Source organism: Phalacrocorax carbo, chromosome 1, assembly GCF_963921805.1.
Source record: "Phalacrocorax carbo chromosome 1, bPhaCar2.1, whole genome shotgun sequence".
NCBI lineage: Eukaryota > Metazoa > Chordata > Aves > Suliformes > Phalacrocoracidae > Phalacrocorax > Phalacrocorax carbo.
This window is the reverse complement of record NC_087513.1, coordinates 112,929,493-112,951,953: the sequence shown is the minus strand read 5'-3', so window position 1 is coordinate 112,951,953 and position 22,461 is coordinate 112,929,493. Positions and strand designations below refer to the sequence as shown.

The following is a 22,461-nucleotide window of genomic DNA, read 5'->3' as shown; positions in this document are numbered from 1 at the left end:
AGTAGAAATATCATCACAGATGAAACATGAATGTGTTCAACCCAAATTTTGTCATGCTAGTTCAGTCTAGCAATTTTATTGTAACAGTAAAGTTTGTGATTGTTAAATATCTTAATTTCAGTCATCTTGAAAAATCTCCTATTCCTTCCTCCCTTCTATTCCCCCACACATACACAAGCTTGACAGAAATCTTTGGTGTCCCTTCTCCTGAGAAAGGATTTTTTCACACTGCCACCCTGTAGTTTGAGTGAAATTATATGTTTTAGTCCACTGCATCAGAGTGCTTTTTGGTTGGGGTGATACAAATAGTACTAAAAGTGTGGCTAGCGGTAGGTCATGACTGATCTTTGTGAATGTGTACAACAGACTACTGAGGAGAGGTAAAAAATATTTCAGTGTGTGACCACTGTGACTTGAAATTTCCAGCAGATACAGTCATTTTTTCACTACGAAAATCACACAGGATATTTCCTCAGTTTTCTGCTCAAATGCAAAAGCAGCACTGCCCGGGGGCCTGTGCCACCTTTGTTGCTTTTAGCGCAGAGTTTAAGTGCTGCAAAGGCCCCATGCTCTGCTTTTGGCACAGAGAGTGAACCCCTCCAGCCGGGCAAGGACGCACGCCGCATTCCTCCATGCAGAGGGATGGTTGCTTCCCTGGAGAGATTGAAATCTCTCACTGCTGTGCCTGCATTCCCGAATTTGACAGCATGAAGTGTCTTACATGTTCATGTGAAATAGGGATTTTTCCTCCTTTACAGTGGTGTTAAACGTATCATAACAGGAAGAAAAACGTATTCTCTTCACCATTACTGGTAGACCTTAAGTTCCTTATGTCTTTAATCACAAGGTCTGGACTTCCACAAATTTGTCCTTACTGATACAAAATCTGGCAATAGATGTCCACTTGGTTTTTCATCATCCTTTAAAAACAATTTATCTGTGATAAAATTTCAATTTAACAAAAAACTGTTAGCAGTAGCTTCATAAATTAGGAAAAGAGGAAAGCAAGTGGGTGCTCAGCTGAACTGTGAAATACAAAAGGGAATCAGACAGCGTAAAAATGTGTGCTTTAAAATTGGTTTACTTGCTAATTATAAATAAAACTACTATGTTAGAGGATAAAAAAGGAAAAGAGATACTTTTTTTTGCAGTCACTATTCTTTTGGGATAGTAATTTTTTATTGCTTGAGGCTATCCCTTATGGAAAAAAGAAATCTGAAAACCAAGGATATTTATTGTAGAATGAAAAAGTACTAACAAGGGACCTGGAGGCAGATTAGTACATGCAGCTGCTTGTAATATTTTGTGATGTTTTAATTGCCCAGATTCTTGTTCATTTCCTGGAAGGTTTGTCCTTTTCATAGTCCTGACTTTCCAGTTTGTGCTTCTGCTTGTTTGGCTCAAGTGAACAAGGTGGTGACCTGCTTCTTCAGGGTGAAAATACTGGTGTCATGTCAACATGCAACAGTCCAAGCCTGAGAATAAGAACAAATTAATGTTTTGTAGGTGTTCAAAATCCTTGAAGAAAATCAGCTCTGAAAGGATTAAGACAAACATACAAGTGCCCTTTTTTCTCTTATCCATTTTGCTTTTACCACTTTTCACCCACACAACGTTCTTATAACGATCACTACGTTTTTCTTAAAAGTCGGTCAAAATCATGCAGATGATCTTTGTCCCTTTCCCACAAGAGAGATAATTTGGTCACAGTACAGAAAAGAGCAGCAAGTACTTAGCTGTCAGTAGTATTTGTGCTAAACAGTATCTTGTTACTTCACCGCGTCGTTCTCGCTCTTTCAAAAATCTATGAGTGAAGTCGGGAAATGTGAGGAGTTGTCCAATCCATAGAGCAGAAAAGCTTTTGAGTAAGGACCATGTTTAAAGCATTTACTAAAATTTAAGCCAGTTGCCAAAATCGCTACCTCTGCTGCCCTCCACCTTGGCCGTCAGCAGTTGAAGCTTGAATTTTAATCTGATTTACAACAGTCCCAGGAGGAGAGTAATGTTGCAGGGGGGACCCGTGTTTCCTAGTATAGATCCAACATCTGTGTGATTCGCACTGGTATTTGAAAAGGAGACTAGTGCTTCCGCACACTGTCCTTCCCCTTTTTAATTCACAAATGGGGGAACAAAAGTAAGGATTATGCCTAAATCTCTTTCTTGTCATCTCCTTCCTGAAAATGAAGTAAACAGAAATAATAAAAGGTCAAAGGGAAGGAAAATATGTAGATGTACTAGCAGTCACCAGTGAGCTATTTTTTAGTACAGCACAAAATGATAAGAGATTATGACGTGTTTCTTGCTATTTATAAATTGCTTCCTACAGGGAGAGGTTAGAAGGCTTCAATCCAGCCTGAGAACTTCCACAGGAAGAGCTTCAAATAGAAAGAATACCTCTTTACTTGACAGCCGCGCTCTAACAGCCTTTTCAATAGTGTTTTCTTCTCACCTCTGCGCCAAAGGTCACTTTTTCAGGATGAACATCTAATTTCTTGCAGCTGAATTTTGGGTGGGTGTCTATTAGTAACTTCTTTCTCTTTGTGTGTGTGTATAGAGAGAGAGACACATACACACATAAAGATACGTATAAAACCATCCTTAAATACTCACAAGCAAGCTCCTTTTCACTCATGTTAATTCAGCAGGTCTGATCTGTGGAAACTGAGTGAAGATTAGAAAACCTGCCATCAAATGGATGTTGCTTGGTATCAGCAGATTTTCTGAAATTCAAGGTGATGAAGAAAACAGCCAGTGCTCTGTTCAGGGTAGATCATATTCTCATCTGTTGCACAGTTGCAACTGTAATTTTACTGCTAACAGCTGTAATTGTTTCACTCACAGGATGCCCGTAACTCACAATGCAAGGGTTTTATGATATAACTCTGTTACTTTCTTCTATGTTGTATAGTTTGGGGTTTTTTTTGCATTCTCCCAACTCTGTCAGTTAATCATTTTTGCAAACCGTCAATAATTTTGAGGAGACATTGCACATAAAGCTGCTTCTGTGTCTCTGGCCCTTCCGCTGATAAATCAAGACAGGTCTGTCTTTATGACATTATATGGAAAGTTGAGGAATTTTTTTTTTTTACACATGGTTGCAGAGGCTCTCTAAGCCTAATGGCCATTCTGCAGAATCATTAGCACATACGCTGCAGTCTGTATGAGGTGAGGACATAGAGCAGCTCAGTGAATTATTTATGATCTTCTTGCGAGAAATTGCCAGGGGTTTTCTTCCTGTCTTAGTGGTGTTAGGTCAATACAGTTGTCTTAAACCAACTGTCTGCAGCTACCAAATAAAAATCATTAACGGATTTTTTTCCATTAGGTTGTTTTGTTTTGTTTTATAAATCAGATAGTTATTAACTGTGGATGCAATTTTATGCACATATGCACAGCATCTGCATTGACATGCCAGAAAGATTACCAAATTATACTTGTTTTGATTATTCATTTTTATACACATGTAAAATAATCTCTAGTATTCTGAGAAAGAATTATTCCATACTAAGTTCCAATGGGATTATTTTTTTAAAAGATAACAGTCTTTTTTTGCACTTATTTTCTGCTTTCTCCAATTTGAGAGCCCTGTAGTCATCCATGAAGTAAAAGCAAACCACCATATTACTAACTTCTAAGGAGAGACCAGAAGGCTTTAGTTCCGTGCAGTCTTCAAAGTACTTACTCCTAAAATATATTTGAGGTGTCCTTACAAAACTGAGTATATAATCTTCATTTTAATCTTTGTGAGTATACGATCTTCATTCTTCTTCTTCCATTTCAAAATGGAATGAGCTGCACAAAGTCATAGAGTCATAAGGAAGTAATAGTTGAACTTCCACTAAGACCATGCAGCTGTCTACCCAGGTAGTTGCTCAAACCCTGCATTCCTTTCCATCCGCCCTTTTTGTTTTAGGTGATGCTTTACCCAGATAAAGCTGTTTACGACACTTGTAACAGGCCTTGATTCAACAAATCTTTTCTTCTTCTTGACGTTACTCAGATACACTTCATGGACATGGAGTTAAATGTTTTCCTGAATGCAGTCATTACATCTGTTGCTTGAACGTGCTACTTCTGGTTTTCGCTGTGTAGACACTGGTAGTTTCAACTATGCTTCACTTGGAGGTCTGATTTTTAGCTCTAAAAGTAACTGGAAGACCTCAGGCACAGCTAATGCTGTTTCAGTTCCTTGCAAAACAAAATTGCAAAGTCTTGCTAGGCTGTTACTTAAGCAGTAGATGAAGCAAATACAAGCAGTGTAGTGGATAACGTACACCTAATTGCGTCCTTGGTGGAATTCATTGTATCCTCTTTTTCGTATCCTTCTTAAAGCCTAAATATATATTTACACAAATGGAAAAGCTCATCTCTGTGAGAATAAAGTGTTTCCCAAAGCAGTTTTCATGTCGTATGAGTAGTTTTCAACTCCCATGTGATTTTTTTAATATTTTCTTTCCTTTAAGGGCGAGGAACAATATGGTTTGCATATGCTGCTCTTCTTGATGCTTGGATATGTGTGTGCATGCACGTGCATGTGTACACATGTATGTATAAAAGCAGTTAACATTGCTAATTAACAGCAATATAATTAAAAGCCCATCATTGATAGCTCATTTTGTTGGATTGTACTAGATGTTCTTCAGCCCATGTTTTGATGGCTAAATAGTTTTGTCAGGTTTTCTAAGGAGTTGCAAGTTAATTTATTTACCAGCTGAATTGTAGCATTTTTAAATGGAAGTAATTAGGAATGCAACTCCCTAAAGATAGTATGTAATTCAGAAGAAAAAGCACTAATAATTATCATTATTTGTGCATCTGCAGTGAAGCTGTTGCACTCACTTCTCTTCTTTTACATTGGCTTTTGTGTTTGGGTTGTGTTGTATTTTAGACTCAGTAGTGGAAAAACCATCATTTTGTGTCAGAATTAAAAGTCTTGTCATATAGTTAACTTTTCTTCGTATGCTCATCTTCAGTGCGAGAGTAGAGTGGTATTAGGCAGCCCGTAGCTGTTTGCATCTTACCTGATTCACACACCTCTGTTAGAAGTTTGGAAAGACCCTTTTTCTTCTTCAGTTAGTTTTTCCTTCTTCAGTTACTACCTTTGAAAAATAAATCTTTGATTTTAGCATGTAGGACTAAGTATGTAGTCAGCAGGACAGGAGGGTGAATGAACTGGAACTAAAGAAAAGTCTGTTAAATAGAAAGTCTAAATTCTATAATGTAACATGGTGGAAAGGCGTATTAACCCCATATATATTTTTGTGTTATACCAGCTGTTTAATTGATTCCAGTGCAGAGTCATGCTTCTCTTACTATATGATTAATTATTTGTAGAAGACCACCAGTTTACCCTAGTTGTACTTTTAAAAGTCTTTTTCCTCACTTCTAAGGGAGATAGGAGGAAGGAAAAATTTGCTATCAGGTTTGTTAGAGCAACAGAAGATTTTTCTGTTTCTGACCTTTTTCCTGTGCCAAAGACAAGCTTTAGTAAGTCTAACATCATTAACTTCCTAGTAGCAGGCCCTACATTGTGTTCAGATCCCATGGCATTTTTGTGGATTGGCGAGTAAGGCCAAGTACGTCACCGGACCTTGGTCACACGGCCCAAAGCAAAAAATTTCTGCCTGACCAAAAGATTGTTTAACCTGCTGCACACTGGAAGTACGGCTCCAGCATTACTGTTTGATGAGAATGCAGGAGGAAGGAGGGGAACCCTCGAAGAAGTGTAGATTTAGGGAAGCCTGAGCCTGCGTTTTTCCAGCAGCTGAGACTGCTGATGAACATACCACCCTCAATGGCTCATTGATGTGAAGGCTCCTGACTTGTTCTGCCCCCTGAAATGATGCCATAACTCATGCCTGTGGCGATTGGCTCCATTTAACTGAAGCTAACAAAGACCCTCAGTCTAAGCTATCGTAGCTTGCTTTCACTGGAAGTGGTCAGAGCCCAGGAGCAGAAGTACCCAAGCCCATTATCCTGTCTAGCAGTGGTGCATACAGGATACTTAGAGGCTTCACCTCTGCCTTATACTCCTGGCACATCAACTGAGCCTTTGGCAGCCAGCATTTTATAGACTTCCAGGACTGGAAATTGTTTTTTCACCGTTGTGTTTAGTAACCCTGGATGAACCTTTCTTCTTTGCATTTGTTCGTTTGTATTTTGAACATCCTCATGATTTGTGCCAATGAGTTCCACAGTTCAGTTTTGCATTATGCCAAATTATATATATATAAATACACACATTTTTTTTGTTAGCTTTTAATCTGCTGTGTTGTAGCCATGTTGGTGTCCTGTACTTTCTTTGGAGAAATCATGAATAACCGTTTCTTGTAGACTTTCTCCTTGTCATTCAGTTATGTAGACCTCTGTAGTGTTCCCCTTGGTTGTCTCTTCCAGTCTGAAGACAGCCAATTTGTCTAGTCCTTCTTGTACAGAAACCATTCCATACCAGTGATCGTCTGTCTCTCCCTGCTTTATATCTTTTCTAGTTCTTCTGCCTTTGTTTGAGGTGGGTGACCAGAATGGATAGACAGATTTAAAATGAGGATGCATCATTTATACAGTAGTGTAACAATGTCTTCTGTTTTCTCTGTTCCTTCATAATTACTCCTAGCTTTGTCTTTGCCTTTTTGACTGATACTGAGCCACCTGCCCACAGACAGATATCCTCAGTGACTACAAGGTCCCTGTCCTGTGTGGAACAGAGCTACTTTAGAGCCTATTGTTGTGTATGTATAGTTAGGGCTGTGTATCCCTCTGAGCACTGCTTTACATTATATCAACACTGAGAACCATTTCCCTTTTATTGTGCACTCAGAATTTGTAATATCCTTCTGCAGTCCTTTGCAGCTGGTTTTACTTCGACTACCCTCTTTTTTTCTTTTCTATTTTTGTCAATAAACTTTGTCACGTCACTATTCACTCCCTTATCTGGATCACTTTGGAAACAGCATAGCACAGATCCTTGTGGGACCCTGCTGGTAACCTTCCTGCCTCGTGAAAAAATGGCTGTGTATTTACGCTTCGTTTCCTATCTTTTTAATCAGTTAGGGAAAGTTGTGTAGGACTTTCCTCTTAATCCTTGCCATCCTAGCTTCTGCCAGAGCTTTGATCGGGGACCTTCTCAAAGGCTTTTTGGAAATCCAGACTCACTCCAAGCTGAATCACTGTTTCCTATGTGCTTCCTAACTCTTCAAGTGACCTCTGAGAGGTTTGGGAGGCAGGACCTCCCTCAACAAAAGACAAGTTGTTTCTTCACAGATGTATATCATATATGTATGGATATGTTCCAATCAATATTTATAGCTTCAGTCAGTGTGCCAGCTGTAGCAGTAGAGTCGTGCGATTCCCCAGGCCCTTGCCTTGGGGGAGTTTCCACGTGGTGCTTTTGCCAGCGTGTCTAAGGGGCAGCAAGTGTGGCCGTGGACAGTGGTGAGCAGCTGGGAGCTGTCTGCCTCTTCAGCTGCTATACCTGTGAGCAATGAACCAAGTCCTGGGAAAACCCTTTCGCGCAGCTGTTTAATCTATGTGAAGCACTTTTCCACTCTTGTTCCTCCCCCCCCCCCCCCGCCTTTTAATCCTAAAACCAAAAAGGCAGGGAGAGTTGAAGAGGTGAGCCTCTGTGTAGCCCGATACATGTTCTCATTTTCTTTGCTTCCCGTTGATTGCAGGCGTAGGGGCTATTTTGAGATGATGCGTAAAGGAGAGTAAATTGTATTCTTATATTAGTTTGGAAAACTAACCGTAGCTGCTTCAAGGATAGAAAGTTAAACCTCTTTTCATGTACCATGTGAGTTTTATTTCCTTCCTCTCCATTTCATCCTGCATTTCATTGACAGAACATCAAGGTTTGTTTTCAAACTATAATTCCATTTAGAAACAGTCTCATATATAAACATCATAATATACTTGTGTCAGTACTGTAATGTGGCATCAAAAATCAGATGCTTAATAAAGACATTTGAGATCTTTAAGTGCTCTATTCCTTAAAAAAAATACAGTTACTAAGCTAGAACTTATGGGGCAGTCAGACTGTTAAAGAAAATAACCGTAAATACTTTACTGCATGAAGATGGTTCTTGTTCTCTCCTTTGCATGCTTTACTGTGAAAAGAAAGATCAGAGTCTTAGAATGGGTTTGTCTGTACAGTCCAAAGTAGTTCTCAGGAAGGTCTGTTCTTGCTGACTCATAATACAAAAATAAATCAGCATTTAATGAAAAAAGAAATTGCACATTCAAAGGCAATAAAAGGGCAGTAATTCTTGCACTGAGCGCTACTTTAGACTGTGGAGCTCATTGGCACATGGAAGTCTTCAAGAATTTATTGAGAGTCCAGAGAGGCAGTGGAGCACAAGAGCAGTCAGTGGTGATGAGAATTTTAGAAGAGGTTCTTCCTCTGCATCAGAGCTTAAGGTCAGCCCAAAATACTAAGAATCAGAATGAAGGCTTGGAGAGAAGAGTTGGAGTGATAAAATGCTAAAATTAATATAGACAAGGAATAGAAACCAGTTTGTTCTTATCACATTAGATAGGGTGAGGAAATAACTTCTCATAAACACCATGCTTCTGCAGTGTTTGAACCTCCAAGAAATACAAATGTCAGTCAGTTGGTACTGAGAAGGAAAATAACCAGCTACATGAATACCCATATGTTCTCTATAAGCCAGAGCCAGCTTTTCAGGACAAAACATTCATATATAAAGAGAGATAGATAGATACATATATATATACACACACACATATATATAAAAGATGCACTGCTCAGCTGTTGTAAGTCTGGCTCATTCTTCTAAGGCAATTTTCCAGGTGGAAATCCTGGCCACCTTTGCAGTTAGACAAGTGCAGCATCTCCCCTTTGCACCCTTAAGGGGAGAACACGACTGCAAACTATCTACAATTAAAATCGCTGCAAGCTTTGCTTACTTGCTTTACTGTAGGTTTCTAATCAAGAGGGACAGTTACCATCTGTCAGGCAGAAGTCAAGACTTGCATCATATTAATTCTGCGCAGTCTGAAATACGAAAACAAATAACTGTCTAAACTTCACAAACTTTTTAATAACTCTTATTTGTGCATGTTTGTGCAAAAAGGTAGAGACTCACAGGAAGCAAGAAAATACAGTGTCTGGGGTTCCCCACCTCACACTATGGGTATGTATTTTTCCCTCACAGCTGCCTGAGCTTAGGGATGAGGAAGATTTCAGCCTAAACACCGAATTTTCCTGACGTTGCTAAAGAGGTTGTCAGAGCAGATCTGTCTGCATCCTGTGAGCCAGTTCAGGAGACCACTGTTGGTCCCTCGCAGCTTGGTTCTTGTGGTGTTCCCTGCTGAAAGCCTTTGGTGCTTGTACCAAAATAGCTGGAGTGGATGGCAGAACATTTAACAGAGGATAAATTTTACCAGCTCATTCTGTGTCACCTCAGTGGGACTGAAACATCAGATGTACCTCACTTTCCTCCCAATTCCCTTTCATGTTGCATCACACCTCCTCCAAGTGAATGGTACTGTTGCCCTCTGCGCTTGTAATGGTGGAGGTAAAGCAGAGCATAACTGAGTCGATGACTTTAACGATTGTCATTGCGGTGCGATGCAGGTTCTGGGTTGACCAATGTTAAAACAGAAGAAATATCTGAAGTGAAGATGGATGCGGAGTTCCGGCATGACTCAGGATATGAAGTTCATCATCAAAAGCTGGTGAGTAAACAAACAGTGCTTTCCACGCGTGCCTTTTGAGTGGCTGATTCAACCTTGAACTAGTTATGGCCATTTTTCCCCTGAGTGATGTGGATGCTGAAAGTGCCAACAAAAAGTTTTTGCATGAACAGATGATGATTTTTCTGGTTCTCTCTCAAGTGAGAGTAAACCTGGAATAACTTCAGCAGAGAGGACGGAAAGCCATTAAGGCTCACATGAGAGGAAATTCTGACAGTCCCTGCTCTTGCACTGCCACGTGACTGGATGTGGTCATATGGGCAATACTTGCCCCACAGTCCATCTGTCATGGTCACATAACTAAAGAGAAGGGATACAGAGGAAGGAAAATGCTAAGAAAGTTTAAAAAAAGAAGACGACCTGTTTGATGGAGACCCGCAGCATGGTGCAGCAAGAAACAGAGTGGCACCATTTCAGGAATAGATTCCTTTTCTGTGAAAACAGATGGTGGTGGTACACGAAGGAGGCTGAACTCCATGGAGCATAACCTTTTGCAAGATTGCCTACTTGGGATAAGAGGAGATTCTCCACCAGCCTGAATTTTAATTTGTACCTGGCTGTACCTGTGTGTATTGTTCCTTAAGGTATATTAAATTATTAACAGGTGAAGGGCAGGTAGGAGCAAAATATTGTTTCCCATTTGAACTGTGCTTCTTATGAACACAAAAATACCACCCAAAAGCAAAGTAAGAAAGAATAACCATCTTCTAAAGGCTTTTTTCAGTCCCTTAGTCAGTAATGAAGAACCCCTACAGCAGTGTTGACTATAAACCTGTTCTGCTTCCTCTTTTGTAAAGGTATGTTACATGATGAGATTTCAGATCCATGACTTTCGATATCCTGATATTAAACTTGAAAGCTTTTTTTCTTAATATATTCTTAAAGCTAAGTAGTGCTGAAAATTAAAATTAACATGGGACTCAAATTTGCATTTGAACTAGGCAATCACTGTGTGAAAAGATATTCTGCCATCTCTTTGATGCTGAGAACTGAGAATTCCCAGTTTGACAAGCTAATCCAAAATGCATTAGCACTAATTTGGGAATTTCTGATGTGCTTAGCTCAGATGGGTTAAACATCCTGATGGAGTAAACCTGTGCAGTTTGCTGAAGAGAAGGAACTTGCAGGAATGTGTTTTAGACACAGTGGTTATTGGTCCGGTGTCACATGCACTCCTCAGTAGCAGCCTTTAATGTTTAAGTGGTCTGATACCATCCTGAGCAGTTTGGTGCTGGAATCTACCCTTGCCGTGGTGGCTGGTAGGGAATGCATTGCAATCCCTGCACATGAGTAATCTGTGTGATGCTTAAAATGGGACCTTTCCAGCTTTTTAAAGCATTTTATGCTGTACTTCTTACTAATAGGTACAACCATTATTTAAAAATTAGTAAGCTGTCCTCTAGGTTATCTTTTCAACTGAGACTGAGCAAGGAGTGTGGCGTTGCTGAGAAAATACCAGACTGATCCCTTACGGGCGTTGCTTCTTTACCACTGATGCCCTTCTCCATTAGCTTTAATTCAAAAGCAGTAAGCAGAAAACACTTTCACCTGTGTTTTCCTTCTCCTGCGCCCAGTAGTGTTTACTGAAATAGTCTCCTTAGGATATTGCTTTGAATTCAGCTGCACATTGTATCTTACACGCAAGCTTCTGAATTGAGCTGAAATTGCAGTTATTTTCTTCTTTATGAGTGTTCACGTTTTAACTGTACATTAAGTTGATTTTCATGGCTCAGAGTGCTTAAGGCCTTCCTCTGTTGCACATGTATATTAACTGGGGCATTTCACGGTGCTCTGAAATAGTATGGTAACAGAATTTCAGTCCTTGGCAGGTAAAATTGACAGAAGAAATTATTACTTCACATCAGCTTATGCCAACACTGTCCATTGTGTGTACTTTCTAGTGAATTCTTAACTTTGTTTAAACACATTCCTTGCTTATGGCTAAGAACAATATAAATATTTATACTGCATGCTTTAATACCTCTCTGAGGAAGATTGTGTTTCCTAAAGAGTGCAAATATTATACAGCTCATTATAATTCTCAGCTGGTTTCCTTGTTCCCTCTGCATTTTTTGTTAAATACTTGTCAAAGTATTTAGTCTTTCAGAGTGAGGTAGTCTTACAACTCTCTGAGTGTAATTTATTCTCTAATCCTTTTTGCCCATTTGGGTTAAAAATAATAATAATAAAAGCCCGCTATTGACAAGCGGACAAAAGGCTTGTAAAACATGCATAAATGTAAAATAATCCAGCATATTCCTCGAATACAAAACAGGACAGTGAAAACAATTACCCACGTTTCATACCTGCTCCTGTTGCTAAAGGCCAATGTTATTAGATGCGTAGTGAAGCATCTTGCTGTCCACTGTTTTGCCTTATCAGTACATATAATTCAAGTGGATCTTTTTTTTTTTTTCTCACACAACTGTTACCTCCTCTAGGTCTCACATGAGTCTTGTCATCATCCAGGTATAGCTCATTCTCCCTTTACCCTGCAAAATCTTGAAGCATCCCTTGGTGGTCACTTAAACCAGCAGCTTGTTTTTGTTGGACTCCTGTCTCTTTGGTGTGAGAACTTTCTCTCAACCGGTTGCATGCAGGTTTTGCTGTTGTCCTACAGGTCTTCTCTACTCTTTTATCGAAGAAATGCATCATAGTCCAAACAAGCCACACAAGCGTAGGTATATGAACGCTTTCAGGATTAAGATTCCAGAAGTAGAGAAATGTGTATTCTCCCTGGTTACTCATCTACAAGCTTATCAGTATTTTGCAATTAGCTTGACTTGCTTACCCAAGGGAAAAAAGCAGCTACTGTCTAAGACCTGAGTGAAGCAGAAACATGGAGATGAGCCTTCCCCTTTGCCACAGCACTGCTACACCACGGGCAATGCAGATTTCCCAAATTGCTCTTCTCCAACTATGAGAGCTTTGTGGTACAGCAATCCAGTTTTGAATAATCAGGAGGGCATGCAATACTGTTTAATTACTGATGCTTCAGTAGGCTTTATACTGCTGGACAGGTTAGCCAAATACTCGGTGAGCTTTTTGTTAGCCACCTTCCTTTATTTTTCTTTTGTAGGTGTTCTTTGCTGAAGATGTGGGTTCAAATAAAGGTGCCATCATTGGACTAATGGTGGGAGGTGTTGTCATAGCAACAGTGATTGTCATTACTTTGGTGATGCTGAAGAAGAAGCAGTACACATCTATTCATCATGGGGTTGTGGAGGTAAGAAAAGACTACCAAGTACAGCTGGTGTCATATGTACAGCATGCTCAACACACTGCTTTATAAATATCTTTACAAACGAGAAAACCGTGGTTTTGGCTAGCCCAGTGTTCAGAGTCAGAGTGGTTGCATCTGGCAGAGTGGAATCAAATTGCCTTATTTTGTAAATGCAGACACAATATAACCATGTCAAGTTGGGTGTAAAACCACAAAAATCTCTTCTGGAACTCTCTCAGACCAGTCACCTCATCGTGTGAAAGTTCATTTTAAAGGAAATTTAACAGTAGCCAATGAGCAGATACTGCACAAGAGGAAAATCTGGTTTTATTGTTGTTGGGAATTCACACATGCAGATTTCTTTACTTAGCTTGCAAATAAACATTTGAGGCAGGTCTTCTGTGGATTGGGCTGTACACTACAAGGATTTTCCCTACACAGATACTTTATTACTTTTTGTTCTCTAAACAAGATTTTCTTTTGCTACCAACAGCTTTTGATTTATGGCTAACCTGAAACTTATAGATTTGAGAAACAAATAATATACAGGACTCTTACATGGGATTTTCGAGATGAAAACCCTTGTCTCTTCCCAATCTACCAAGTAAATTTGTGGTCAATTTACAGTAACTTAAAATACCTCATCTGTTGCTTGGATTTAAAACAAGATCTGTGTAAGTAGGAAAACTTAATTATGAGAACTGGAAGGGGGTTCATGTAACTTTTTTTTCCCCTAGTGTGGATTGATATCTAGTTTGCTGTGTGAGTGTCTGGTTTGCAGATAGTACTTGCATGAGCAAGCATTGAGACACTTATCTGATTTTTGCCTTCCAAAACTGGCATTTTACATTTTTGATTGAAACTAAATCTTGTTCAAGTCCACAGTTTGTCGGTTTCACCTTGAGTCAAATGAACCTTGCTTTGGTCTTGCTGGAGACATACATGCTTCCTGATGCATGTAGTCCACTGTCTGGGGCAATGAAGGGTCTTAAAAACACTTGGCTAAGCCTTTGTCATAAGCCTATGCTTGTGTGTCCCTATGTCCATGCTGTGGCTGCCCATGTGGTTTGAAACCTTCCAAAGAGACATGGTCAGAAGAGCACCAACTGCTTGGGGTGAGATCTGAGCAGACAGCAAGCCATGGAGAATTTTGGACCGAGAGGCCGAGAATAGCAAGCAAGAATCTCAGCTTTAACTTTCCGCATGAAAGCTTCCAGCCTATTTTGTACAAAATTGAAACAGGTTTTAGTTTTACACCACTGAGTTGGTAGCTGCTGCCAACAGTTGTGCAACCTGAGACCCTCCTTTAGCTGAATGTAGCGGCGACAGAGTACATCGGGAGACTTACTGAAGCCCCACGTCAGTCATTGAATGTGGACATACCATTACTGCAGGACAGCCTTAACGTTTTAGATGGGCTTCACCTGATCGAATGACGAGGCAAGGGTAATCCTGGATTCCTGTGAGCTTTATTCAGTGACAGTGAACTTGGAAATGTTGGGCTAGAAATAACATGCACAAACTGAACAAGTAATTCACGTCAAAATGACAGCTTCACTTAGGGACAAAAAGAAAATTTTGCAGGTAAAACCATAAAGCCATATCATGCGAATCTACCGAAAATATTAGTCGGTTTATAGTACCACACCGTAGATGGTGTTGCCTTGTAGATTTGCTGCATTGTGTCTGGCATCGGCAGGCAGGATTCCTTATTCTGCCAGACTTGCTCTGTGGTCTTGGCAGACTGCATAGCCTCACTGTCTGAGCTTCTCGCTTGCAAGAAAGGCATAACATCTATTTTTGTCCTAGGTTGGTGAAAATTTTGTAGCGCTTGCTTTGGGGCAAAAGAACCCAACCAAAGACCCATATGCAACTGATGTTTAATATTGAAATGTCTTCAAAATTAAGTCGTTCCATTTTAAAGAGGATTAATTTATTTAGCAACAGTGCACCTTTAATGTACTGTGCACAAAAAGCATGAAAGAGCAAAATCACTCAATGTAAAAATAACTGTACATCAGCTCTAGGTTGGCTGAGTGTATTTTAACAAATCTTGCAGCCTGTTTGTTTCATGACAGAAGTTACTGTGAGAATTTAGCTCTGTGATAATGGATGCAAGATTACAAAACAGGTTTTGTTTCACCTGTGTTATCTTCCAATAAGTCAACTCTCACTGTAGCACTTCTTCTCATTTCACTATTTCTTTAACAAAAAACATTATTAAAAATCCTGTTAGCCTTTTTTTGAAGCTCTGAGGAGGAATGTACATGTCCTATTTAGAAAAAGTGTCAATGATTTTCTTCCAGTCTGAGGATATAAGCGTTTCAAAGTGGTTCAGCCTCTCTGGGAGCAGGATTGCCAGAGTTAAGTAAATGACTGATTGAAAATTACTTATTATATGTGCACATAGGAGCTCCAGCAAACATTCCGAAGGTGTTTCTTGCCGGTGCACCCACCCCAGCTGTCTGCAGGAGGTTACTTCCTCTGTGAAAGCAGACGGCAAAAGAGAGGTTCTCACCTCTCCTGTGCTCCATACTACAGCCGAATCTCTGAACTCCTCCTCTTTCAGGATCTCCTCTTTGAAGCTCATTTGCTTTCTATTATGAAGGCAGCACCTCCAGCAGGAGCAAGTGGGGAGAGGTGACAACGGGAGGGCTCACACAAGAAGCAAAGAAGCCATTAAAATTGCTGTAGTACTCTCCAAGTCCATCTCCCAAAGCCCAGTCTGCAGGTGTATATTGGGCAGCATCCACTTCCATCATTTAAACAACAGTGGTTTCAGTGCATCATGGAGGGCTGCCAGCACCTCCCGTCTGGGCTTTTGATCTGCCCCATGTGTGTAGAGGCAGCACATGAACTTCTCTGCAGCATTACCATCTTCCTGATGCCACGTTAGGATTTTCTGTGTGAAAGACCCGTAGGCTGGAGCAGAAGGGGATAGATGGACAGTCTCAAAAGAGGTTATCCACCTGACCGAGCTGTTTTCTCAAGAGGCATCGCTTCATAGAAGAGAGAAGTGTCTGTGCTGCTTCTCAGCAGTGCCAGAGTACCCACACCTCTTATGTGCTGTGTTCAACTTCTGCCACCTCCATAATGGGTGCAAAAAGCTTCTTAAAATGGTAAAGGGCTTTAGGGATTTACTGACAGGGAGATAATCGGGTTGAAGGCATGTCATTTGGCAGAGCAATACCTAGGACAGAGGTTGTCAGAAACAAGAGGAACAGTTTGGCAGAGTCGAAATGGGTACAGTGAGTAGAAGCAAAGACATTCAGGATGAGCGATAGTGCACATAGGTTGGCAGTGAGATGGATTACCGTGCAGCAGACAGCTACAGGAAAGAGAGGGGCTAGCGTACCAGCACTAGTCATTTTAAAGGCTGAAGGGGAAATTTTAAAAAAAAAATAATTGACTAAGTCTGCAAGTAGGGGCCTCAATAAATCCCTTTCATCTATAAATGTCATACTTCAGAGGTTATTGGACTCCCACTGTAAACTAGTTCTATCAAAGTGGGGCTTTTTAATATGGAATATTGTGCCAGGGTTTTTAAAATTCAGTCTGATTTTACTGTCCTTCATCATATTTTTTCATAATCTTTCTCCTCTCTGATTTTCTTCCAAGTTTCTCTAGTTTCTTGTCAACTCTTTAGTCTCTTCTGCCTCGCACTTTCTTGGATTCTTTTTTTATTTATGTTGTTGTCTTACCCTGTTTCTTTCCTGCAAGCAGGTTACGCTGTGTGCTTAACACATCTTCTAGTCCTGAATAAGAAGTGCTGAGTGGGAGGCTTAAGCTAAAACAGGTGACAGAGTTCAATGTAGTGTTGTTTGGAGCTTAAATATGAAGAAATGCAGCGCAGGTTCTGGCATACTCCTCCTTTGCATCCCAGCCTAGTGGGGGGAGCCTCCTAGAAAGGAAGATGCTCTCAGGGATGTATTGGTGCACAGAGACCCCTGATCCCTCGACCCCAGAGCTTCATATTGCACTTTAGTTCACAATGGAAGAGTATCTTTTAGAGCTGTTGGTGGGTTTGGCTGTGAACTGTGAGGCCCTCACTTCTTGACTTGGAGAAGCGCCAGCTATTCCTGTAGCGTGGTGTTAGTTGTGCACCAGAACCAGGGCTGACCTCATGCTACATCAGCCCATTCAAGAATGAAAGGAAGGGTGGCTTTTCCTCTGCACATGCTTTGTATTCTTATTTTTTGTAAGTGGTGAAAGGGCTACAGGGACATTTGCCTGCTTTGTTCTTCTCTTCCCTTCACATCCGTGTTAGCGACAACTTCAGCAGCAGCAGATGACATGTGGCGACGCTGTCGCAACAGAAATAGTTAACACTGTTAAATTCGCATGGTCCTCAGGGCAGGGATTAGGCCTTTCACATGTTTGTACAAAACCTGTGTGGAATGGATTTATTAGGCCCTACTGCTGTTGCACTGATGACATACATTGAAAACAAGTGCTCTGCTGAACAGCAGTAGCATTAAGGAACGACCAGAAGTCGATTCGCTGCATATGGATATAGATGGTGCATATCCTTGTGGAGGGAGAAGTTGGCAGCCCCTGGAGAAAGGACAGGTAAAACATCAGGAAGCAACCCAGCCCCTGGAGATCTTTGCAGAGATGAGCACTGTGAGTTGTGGCAGCTCTTCTGCTGCCTCTCACCCAGCCCCACCGCTTCCCTCTCTGATGGGCATAGGTGAGTTTTGAGCAGCAGGCATGGACGAGGCTTTCAAATGTGAGCACACAGTTGTACGCTGGCTGCTGAGTGCGCCGTTGTGCTGAAATGTCTTGGGGATTTGGGTGTAGAGGCTGGAGAGGAGACAGGCTGTGAAATTCCCAGGGGTTCTCCTGTCCTTGATGGATCAAAATGATTGTTGACAGTCAAGCAATGCACTCACTGCTCACATGGGCTGGCCAGGGGGAGCTTGCATGCTTCAGGAGAAAAGAAAAGGCTTCTTTTGTCACTTTTGGAGAGGGAGGGGGGTAGGGAAAGAAAAACACTCCCCCTCTTTCCCCCTCCTCCCCCCCCCAATTTCTAAAACAAGGGAAATCTGGAAAGAGCAGCTTAAAGCAAAAGCAACCTCTCTCTAAATAGGATCTCACTGCCTAAGAGCATGTCACAGGAGGTGAAGAAATAGATGTATTTTGGGCTTGTTTCATAAGAGAATTACTCCATGCAAATCCAACTTTAAAAAAAAAAAAAAAAAAGAGAGAAAAAGCCAGCCTTTGAATGGCAGTATTTTAACAGCAAAAAAGGCCAAGTTTTATTGCAGAATCTGAAACACAGGGAGCACTGTGTCAGTTCAGCCCAGTAATCCTTTCTGCCTGGTATCGTGTTCCTTGCCAGCAGGAGTCAAGGGCTTGCTGGAATGCTCGGGATTCCCAGCTATGAAGAGTTTCACAGAGCTTGTGAGCAAAGGCAGTGTGTGACCCTTGAAGATGGGTATTTCACAAAAATGTGCAAATATTGCATAAGAAAAAGATTTGATGGAAGATACAGTGTTGATTGAAAATGCAGTTTGGGAGTTGGAATGTGGATGAGGAGATTTAGAAGCTGCACAGATACGAAAGCAGATCAGATTTGGCGCTAGCAGTCCATCTGAGCAGTCCAATACACATGCCACACACAGAAGCATTTCTTCTCCTAAGTAACAAATAAAAGAACGTCAAGACAGAAGATTGCTCTGAGAGGAGCCATTTTCTGGTGGTACTGTGGGGAAGGTGGTCCTGTGGTATAACCTACCACACTAAAAGAATGGCTGCAGAAATAGGCTGAGCAGCCTGCATTTGTCCCAAGGGTAGAGGAACATACCTCCCATCTTTCTCCAAGTTATCAGGTAGCAACTTACCAAGGGTCGTAGTCTGTCCTCACTGAGCTATTTCCAGTATGGTAGAGTAGATTTAAAATGGGTATCAGACATAAATATTTCTCCTTTGCTTTTTTATTAAAAGGTGAGAGAAAGTTAGCCTGCTATATAAGGCCTCTTGAGAAAATACACTCCATTTTCCAAAAGGCTACTTTTATGCCAAAAGTAAATGACTGTGTTTCCTAAAGGTCACTACCTGTAGGAATCCACAGGAAAATGTTCATACCTAATACTTCAGCGTAGAGTCTTAGGCACCTCCCTGATTTTAAATTTTTGACATTGTAAAATTCACTTTTTACGTTCTCTTTTAAGAGCTGTCAAATAATAGAGATGTCAGAGAGCAAATGAAATAGCTGACAAGCAGCCTTTCTTAGCTCTGTTTTCGAAGGTGGTTAGCGAGATGGCCAGGATACGGTAGGATTTGAATATACAACAGCTATTGAGCTCATACAGCAGAGGTAAAATACCTAATTAACATTTAAAGACTGTTCTCGCCCACTCTAATTTGATGGAGGTTTATATTACTGTAATGTTCAGTGAAGGAAGAAAATAATTTGTGGAGCAGCAGGTATTCGGTGGAGAAGTCTTGACTGAGCTGTCTTCGTGCCTGTCTTCCAAGTAATCAGGAAAGATCAATTTTTGTTAAGTAGAAATACTTTAACCAGTGCAGACACATCAAGCTTTTTGTCACTAAACTGAACCAAACTCAACCTTGGAGCCAGAGAAGTCCTGTTTCCGTGAGTGCAATAGGATTTTTTGCTCACCTTGTGCCTGGCTACTCTGGCATTTTCTTGCTAGCCTCATTGTATTTTTTCCACTTAATTTTTCTTCGTCTTGAGATCACAGCATCTGCAACAGATCTGAGAGCACAGTATGGAGAGCAGGCAGCCTCAAGATACTTCCTTCAGCCTTTTAGTGAGATTTTTCTTTTCTTTTGAGATCCAGTTGATCCCAAGTATAGATACCGACCTATATCCTGGGGGCAGGGAACTAATAATGGGGGGCTAGCGGGAAGATGCAAAATATAGCCCCTTTTTTTCATTTGGGGAGTTGCACGCTTCCTGATCCAGACAACAAAAAAACAAAGCTAGTACTGCTGAGTTTGGTCAGCTGTTTTTGAAGTCCCGCAGCAAAATAAGAAATTGCAGCATTGTTCCTGTTGCTGTATCTTCTCCTGCATATTACTCTGTCCAAAAAGTGAACTATCACTACCCAGGCTGGAAGGGCCATCTCTTGCAAGCTGCTCTTTAAAGCTGTTTGCTGGCTTCTTGTTTGTTGCGGGGTGCAGTGTCGTTTGTTGAGGCTGTTCGTGAGGCCACTCGCAGTGCTGCGTAACTTGGAGAGAAGAGTTTTCGGAGACAGTTGTGTCTTCAGGCAACACGAGAGCCTCCAGGTCCTAGATTTAATACTCTGTTTAGTGGAGAAGTATCCCGGTCACTTCCCAGCCACCTTTCCTTTAGACTTTTTTATTAGATTTGGACTGAGCTTGGGACCGAACTTTCCACCCTGAATGTTAAAAAAAAAAACAAAAAACAAAACCTGGGGGAGGGGGAATAAACCTGCCCTCGACTTGAAACCTGTCTTGTGTTTCAGAGGGTGCTTTCTGCCTGAATGCACAATGGGAGGGTACAGAGTATGTTGGATGGCCATAAAGTGGGGAAACGTCGGGTATGCTGTGAATTAAGCAAGAATCTGACCCTGGTTCGTTCTTCTCCCGACAGGTGGATGCTGCGGTGACACCAGAGGAGCGCCACCTTTCCAAGATGCAGCAAAATGGTTATGAAAATCCCACCTACAAGTTCTTTGAACAGATGCAGAACTAGGACACCACAGCAGCCTCATGAGTTGGACAGCAGAATGATTGCTTCACTGCCCATCGGTGTTCAGTTATAGAATAACGTGGAAAGAAAGAAAAACACTCTGTTTTATTATTTACTCATTCTCGCCTTTTGACAGCTGTGCTGTAACACAAGTAGATGCCTGAACTTGAATTAATAAAATCAGTAATGTATTTTCTCTCTCTTTCTCTTTACATTTCAGTCTTTACATTATTAATGAATGTTTTTTGTGTACTGTAAAGAGGTTAGCTGTATTTAACTAGTGCATGGGTAGATTCTCTTTCCCGATTATTTATCACGTAGCTCCTTAGCCAGTTGTATATTATTCTTGTGATTTGTGACAAAAATTAAGTCCTAATTGAAATATGCTTTAAGAATTGATGGGGGATGCTTTCTGTGTCTGTGGGGTTTAGCTGCTTCTCTTTGCTGAGCATTTTTTTCTGATCACTATGCATTTTAAAGTAAAAGAACATTTTTTAAAAAGTATTCCAGATGAGTTATTGAAATTCTTTTCCTCTGCAGCTGCATTTTATTGTACAGATTGTTGCTCCTGCTGTATTAGTGACGTAGAAACCATGGGAATACACATTTGTTTCTTTGTGCCTGTTTTATGTGCACACTTTAGGCATTGAAAGGTAAACTTTATTTTCTTTTCCATGTATCTTTTTGACCTTAAAAAAAAAAATATTAAAAAGAATCCCTGTTAATTGTGAGCACTTCTGGGGGGGAAAAGTGCCTGCTGGTCGAAAATTAACAGGGATCCTCTGCAGGATGATTGTACAGAACCATTGCTTATGAATTGATAGCTTTCTACACTGTGTTACATAAATAAATTAAGAAAAAAACGTTTGGGCAAGAGTTTTCTTTGGAGGCAGAAAACAAACATTTCTGAAAGCTGCTTAAATGGAAAACATGGATGTTCACACTGAGAGAGGGTTGGGAAGGGATTTTCCTACAAGGATCACAGCACTTGCAGTCGGACCAGAGCGGAAAGAAGGCAGCAGCGAGACTGGGTGGGAACGAGGGGCACCAGCTTCGGCACACCTGCCCCTCTAAGGCATCATCTGGTTTGTTTTTTTTTCCTTTTCCTTTCTTTCAGCTTGTATGATAGTGTTTTCATGTAAATAAATACATTCCTGGAGGAACCCCATTGTAGCGGTGTGTTACTGCGCCGACCAGCCGCCCTCGCTCGTGCAGAGGAGCACAGCGTGAATGCCTGACCTCCTGCCTCCCCGCCCATCCCCAAGAGCAACTTGCCGGCAAGCTCTTCTCTCGCCACCACTGCTGCCCGCGCTCGGCGCCTTGCGCTGGCGGCTTCCTGGCAAGATCAGTGCCCTGCAACGTGCCTCATCGGTGAATGCAAGGAGGACCTTCACAGGCTGCAAGACTATCGAGCCCGGCACAGCGGCATGACAGCGGGTACCCAGGAAGGGTAAAACAGCACCACCAGTAATTTTTGACCAAAAGCTGCAGGAAGGGGGCGAAGCTGTTGGTGAGCTGTGGTACATAAACCCCAGCCCGGCACCTCCTGCCCATTGCTGGCTGGAAGCCCCACTGAGACCTTCTGTCAGCCTCTGACCCTCCGGGGCCTGCCTGCAGCAGAGGGAGAGCGCAGTAACCCATGCCATAGGGCTCACCTGCCAAGAGAGGCAAGGCTGGCGGGTGAATAGACCCAGCGATGTCCAAGGTGGCCTCTGTACCCAGCTCATAGCAAGGACCCCTCGGGTTGAGCTTGGAAGATCAGTTGATGGAGCTAAAAACTGGGTTGGGAAGTAAAGCTGGAGGTGCGTGTTCCATGAAGAGGAAAGCTAGTAACTTTCTCTGTAGC

At 41.4% G+C, this 22,461-nt stretch overlaps 1 protein-coding gene across 4 annotated transcripts in view; it reads left to right on the top strand.

Moving 5' to 3' along the window:
• APP (amyloid beta precursor protein) overlaps positions 1 to 21,778 on the top strand; it is a 226,668-nt gene extending 204,890 nt beyond the window's left edge. For all 4 annotated transcript variants that reach the window (XM_064470153.1, XM_064470144.1, XM_064470139.1 and 1 more), the window contains 3 exons: positions 9,593 to 9,693; positions 12,791 to 12,937; positions 20,517 to 21,778. In XM_064470153.1, coding sequence (XP_064326223.1) covers positions 9,593 to 9,693; positions 12,791 to 12,937; positions 20,517 to 20,618 — 350 coding nt within the window. In that variant the 3' untranslated portion in view covers positions 20,619 to 21,778. The remainder of the gene's footprint in view (positions 1 to 9,592; positions 9,694 to 12,790; positions 12,938 to 20,516) is intronic.
• The last annotated feature ends 683 nt before the right edge of the window (positions 21,779 to 22,461 follow it).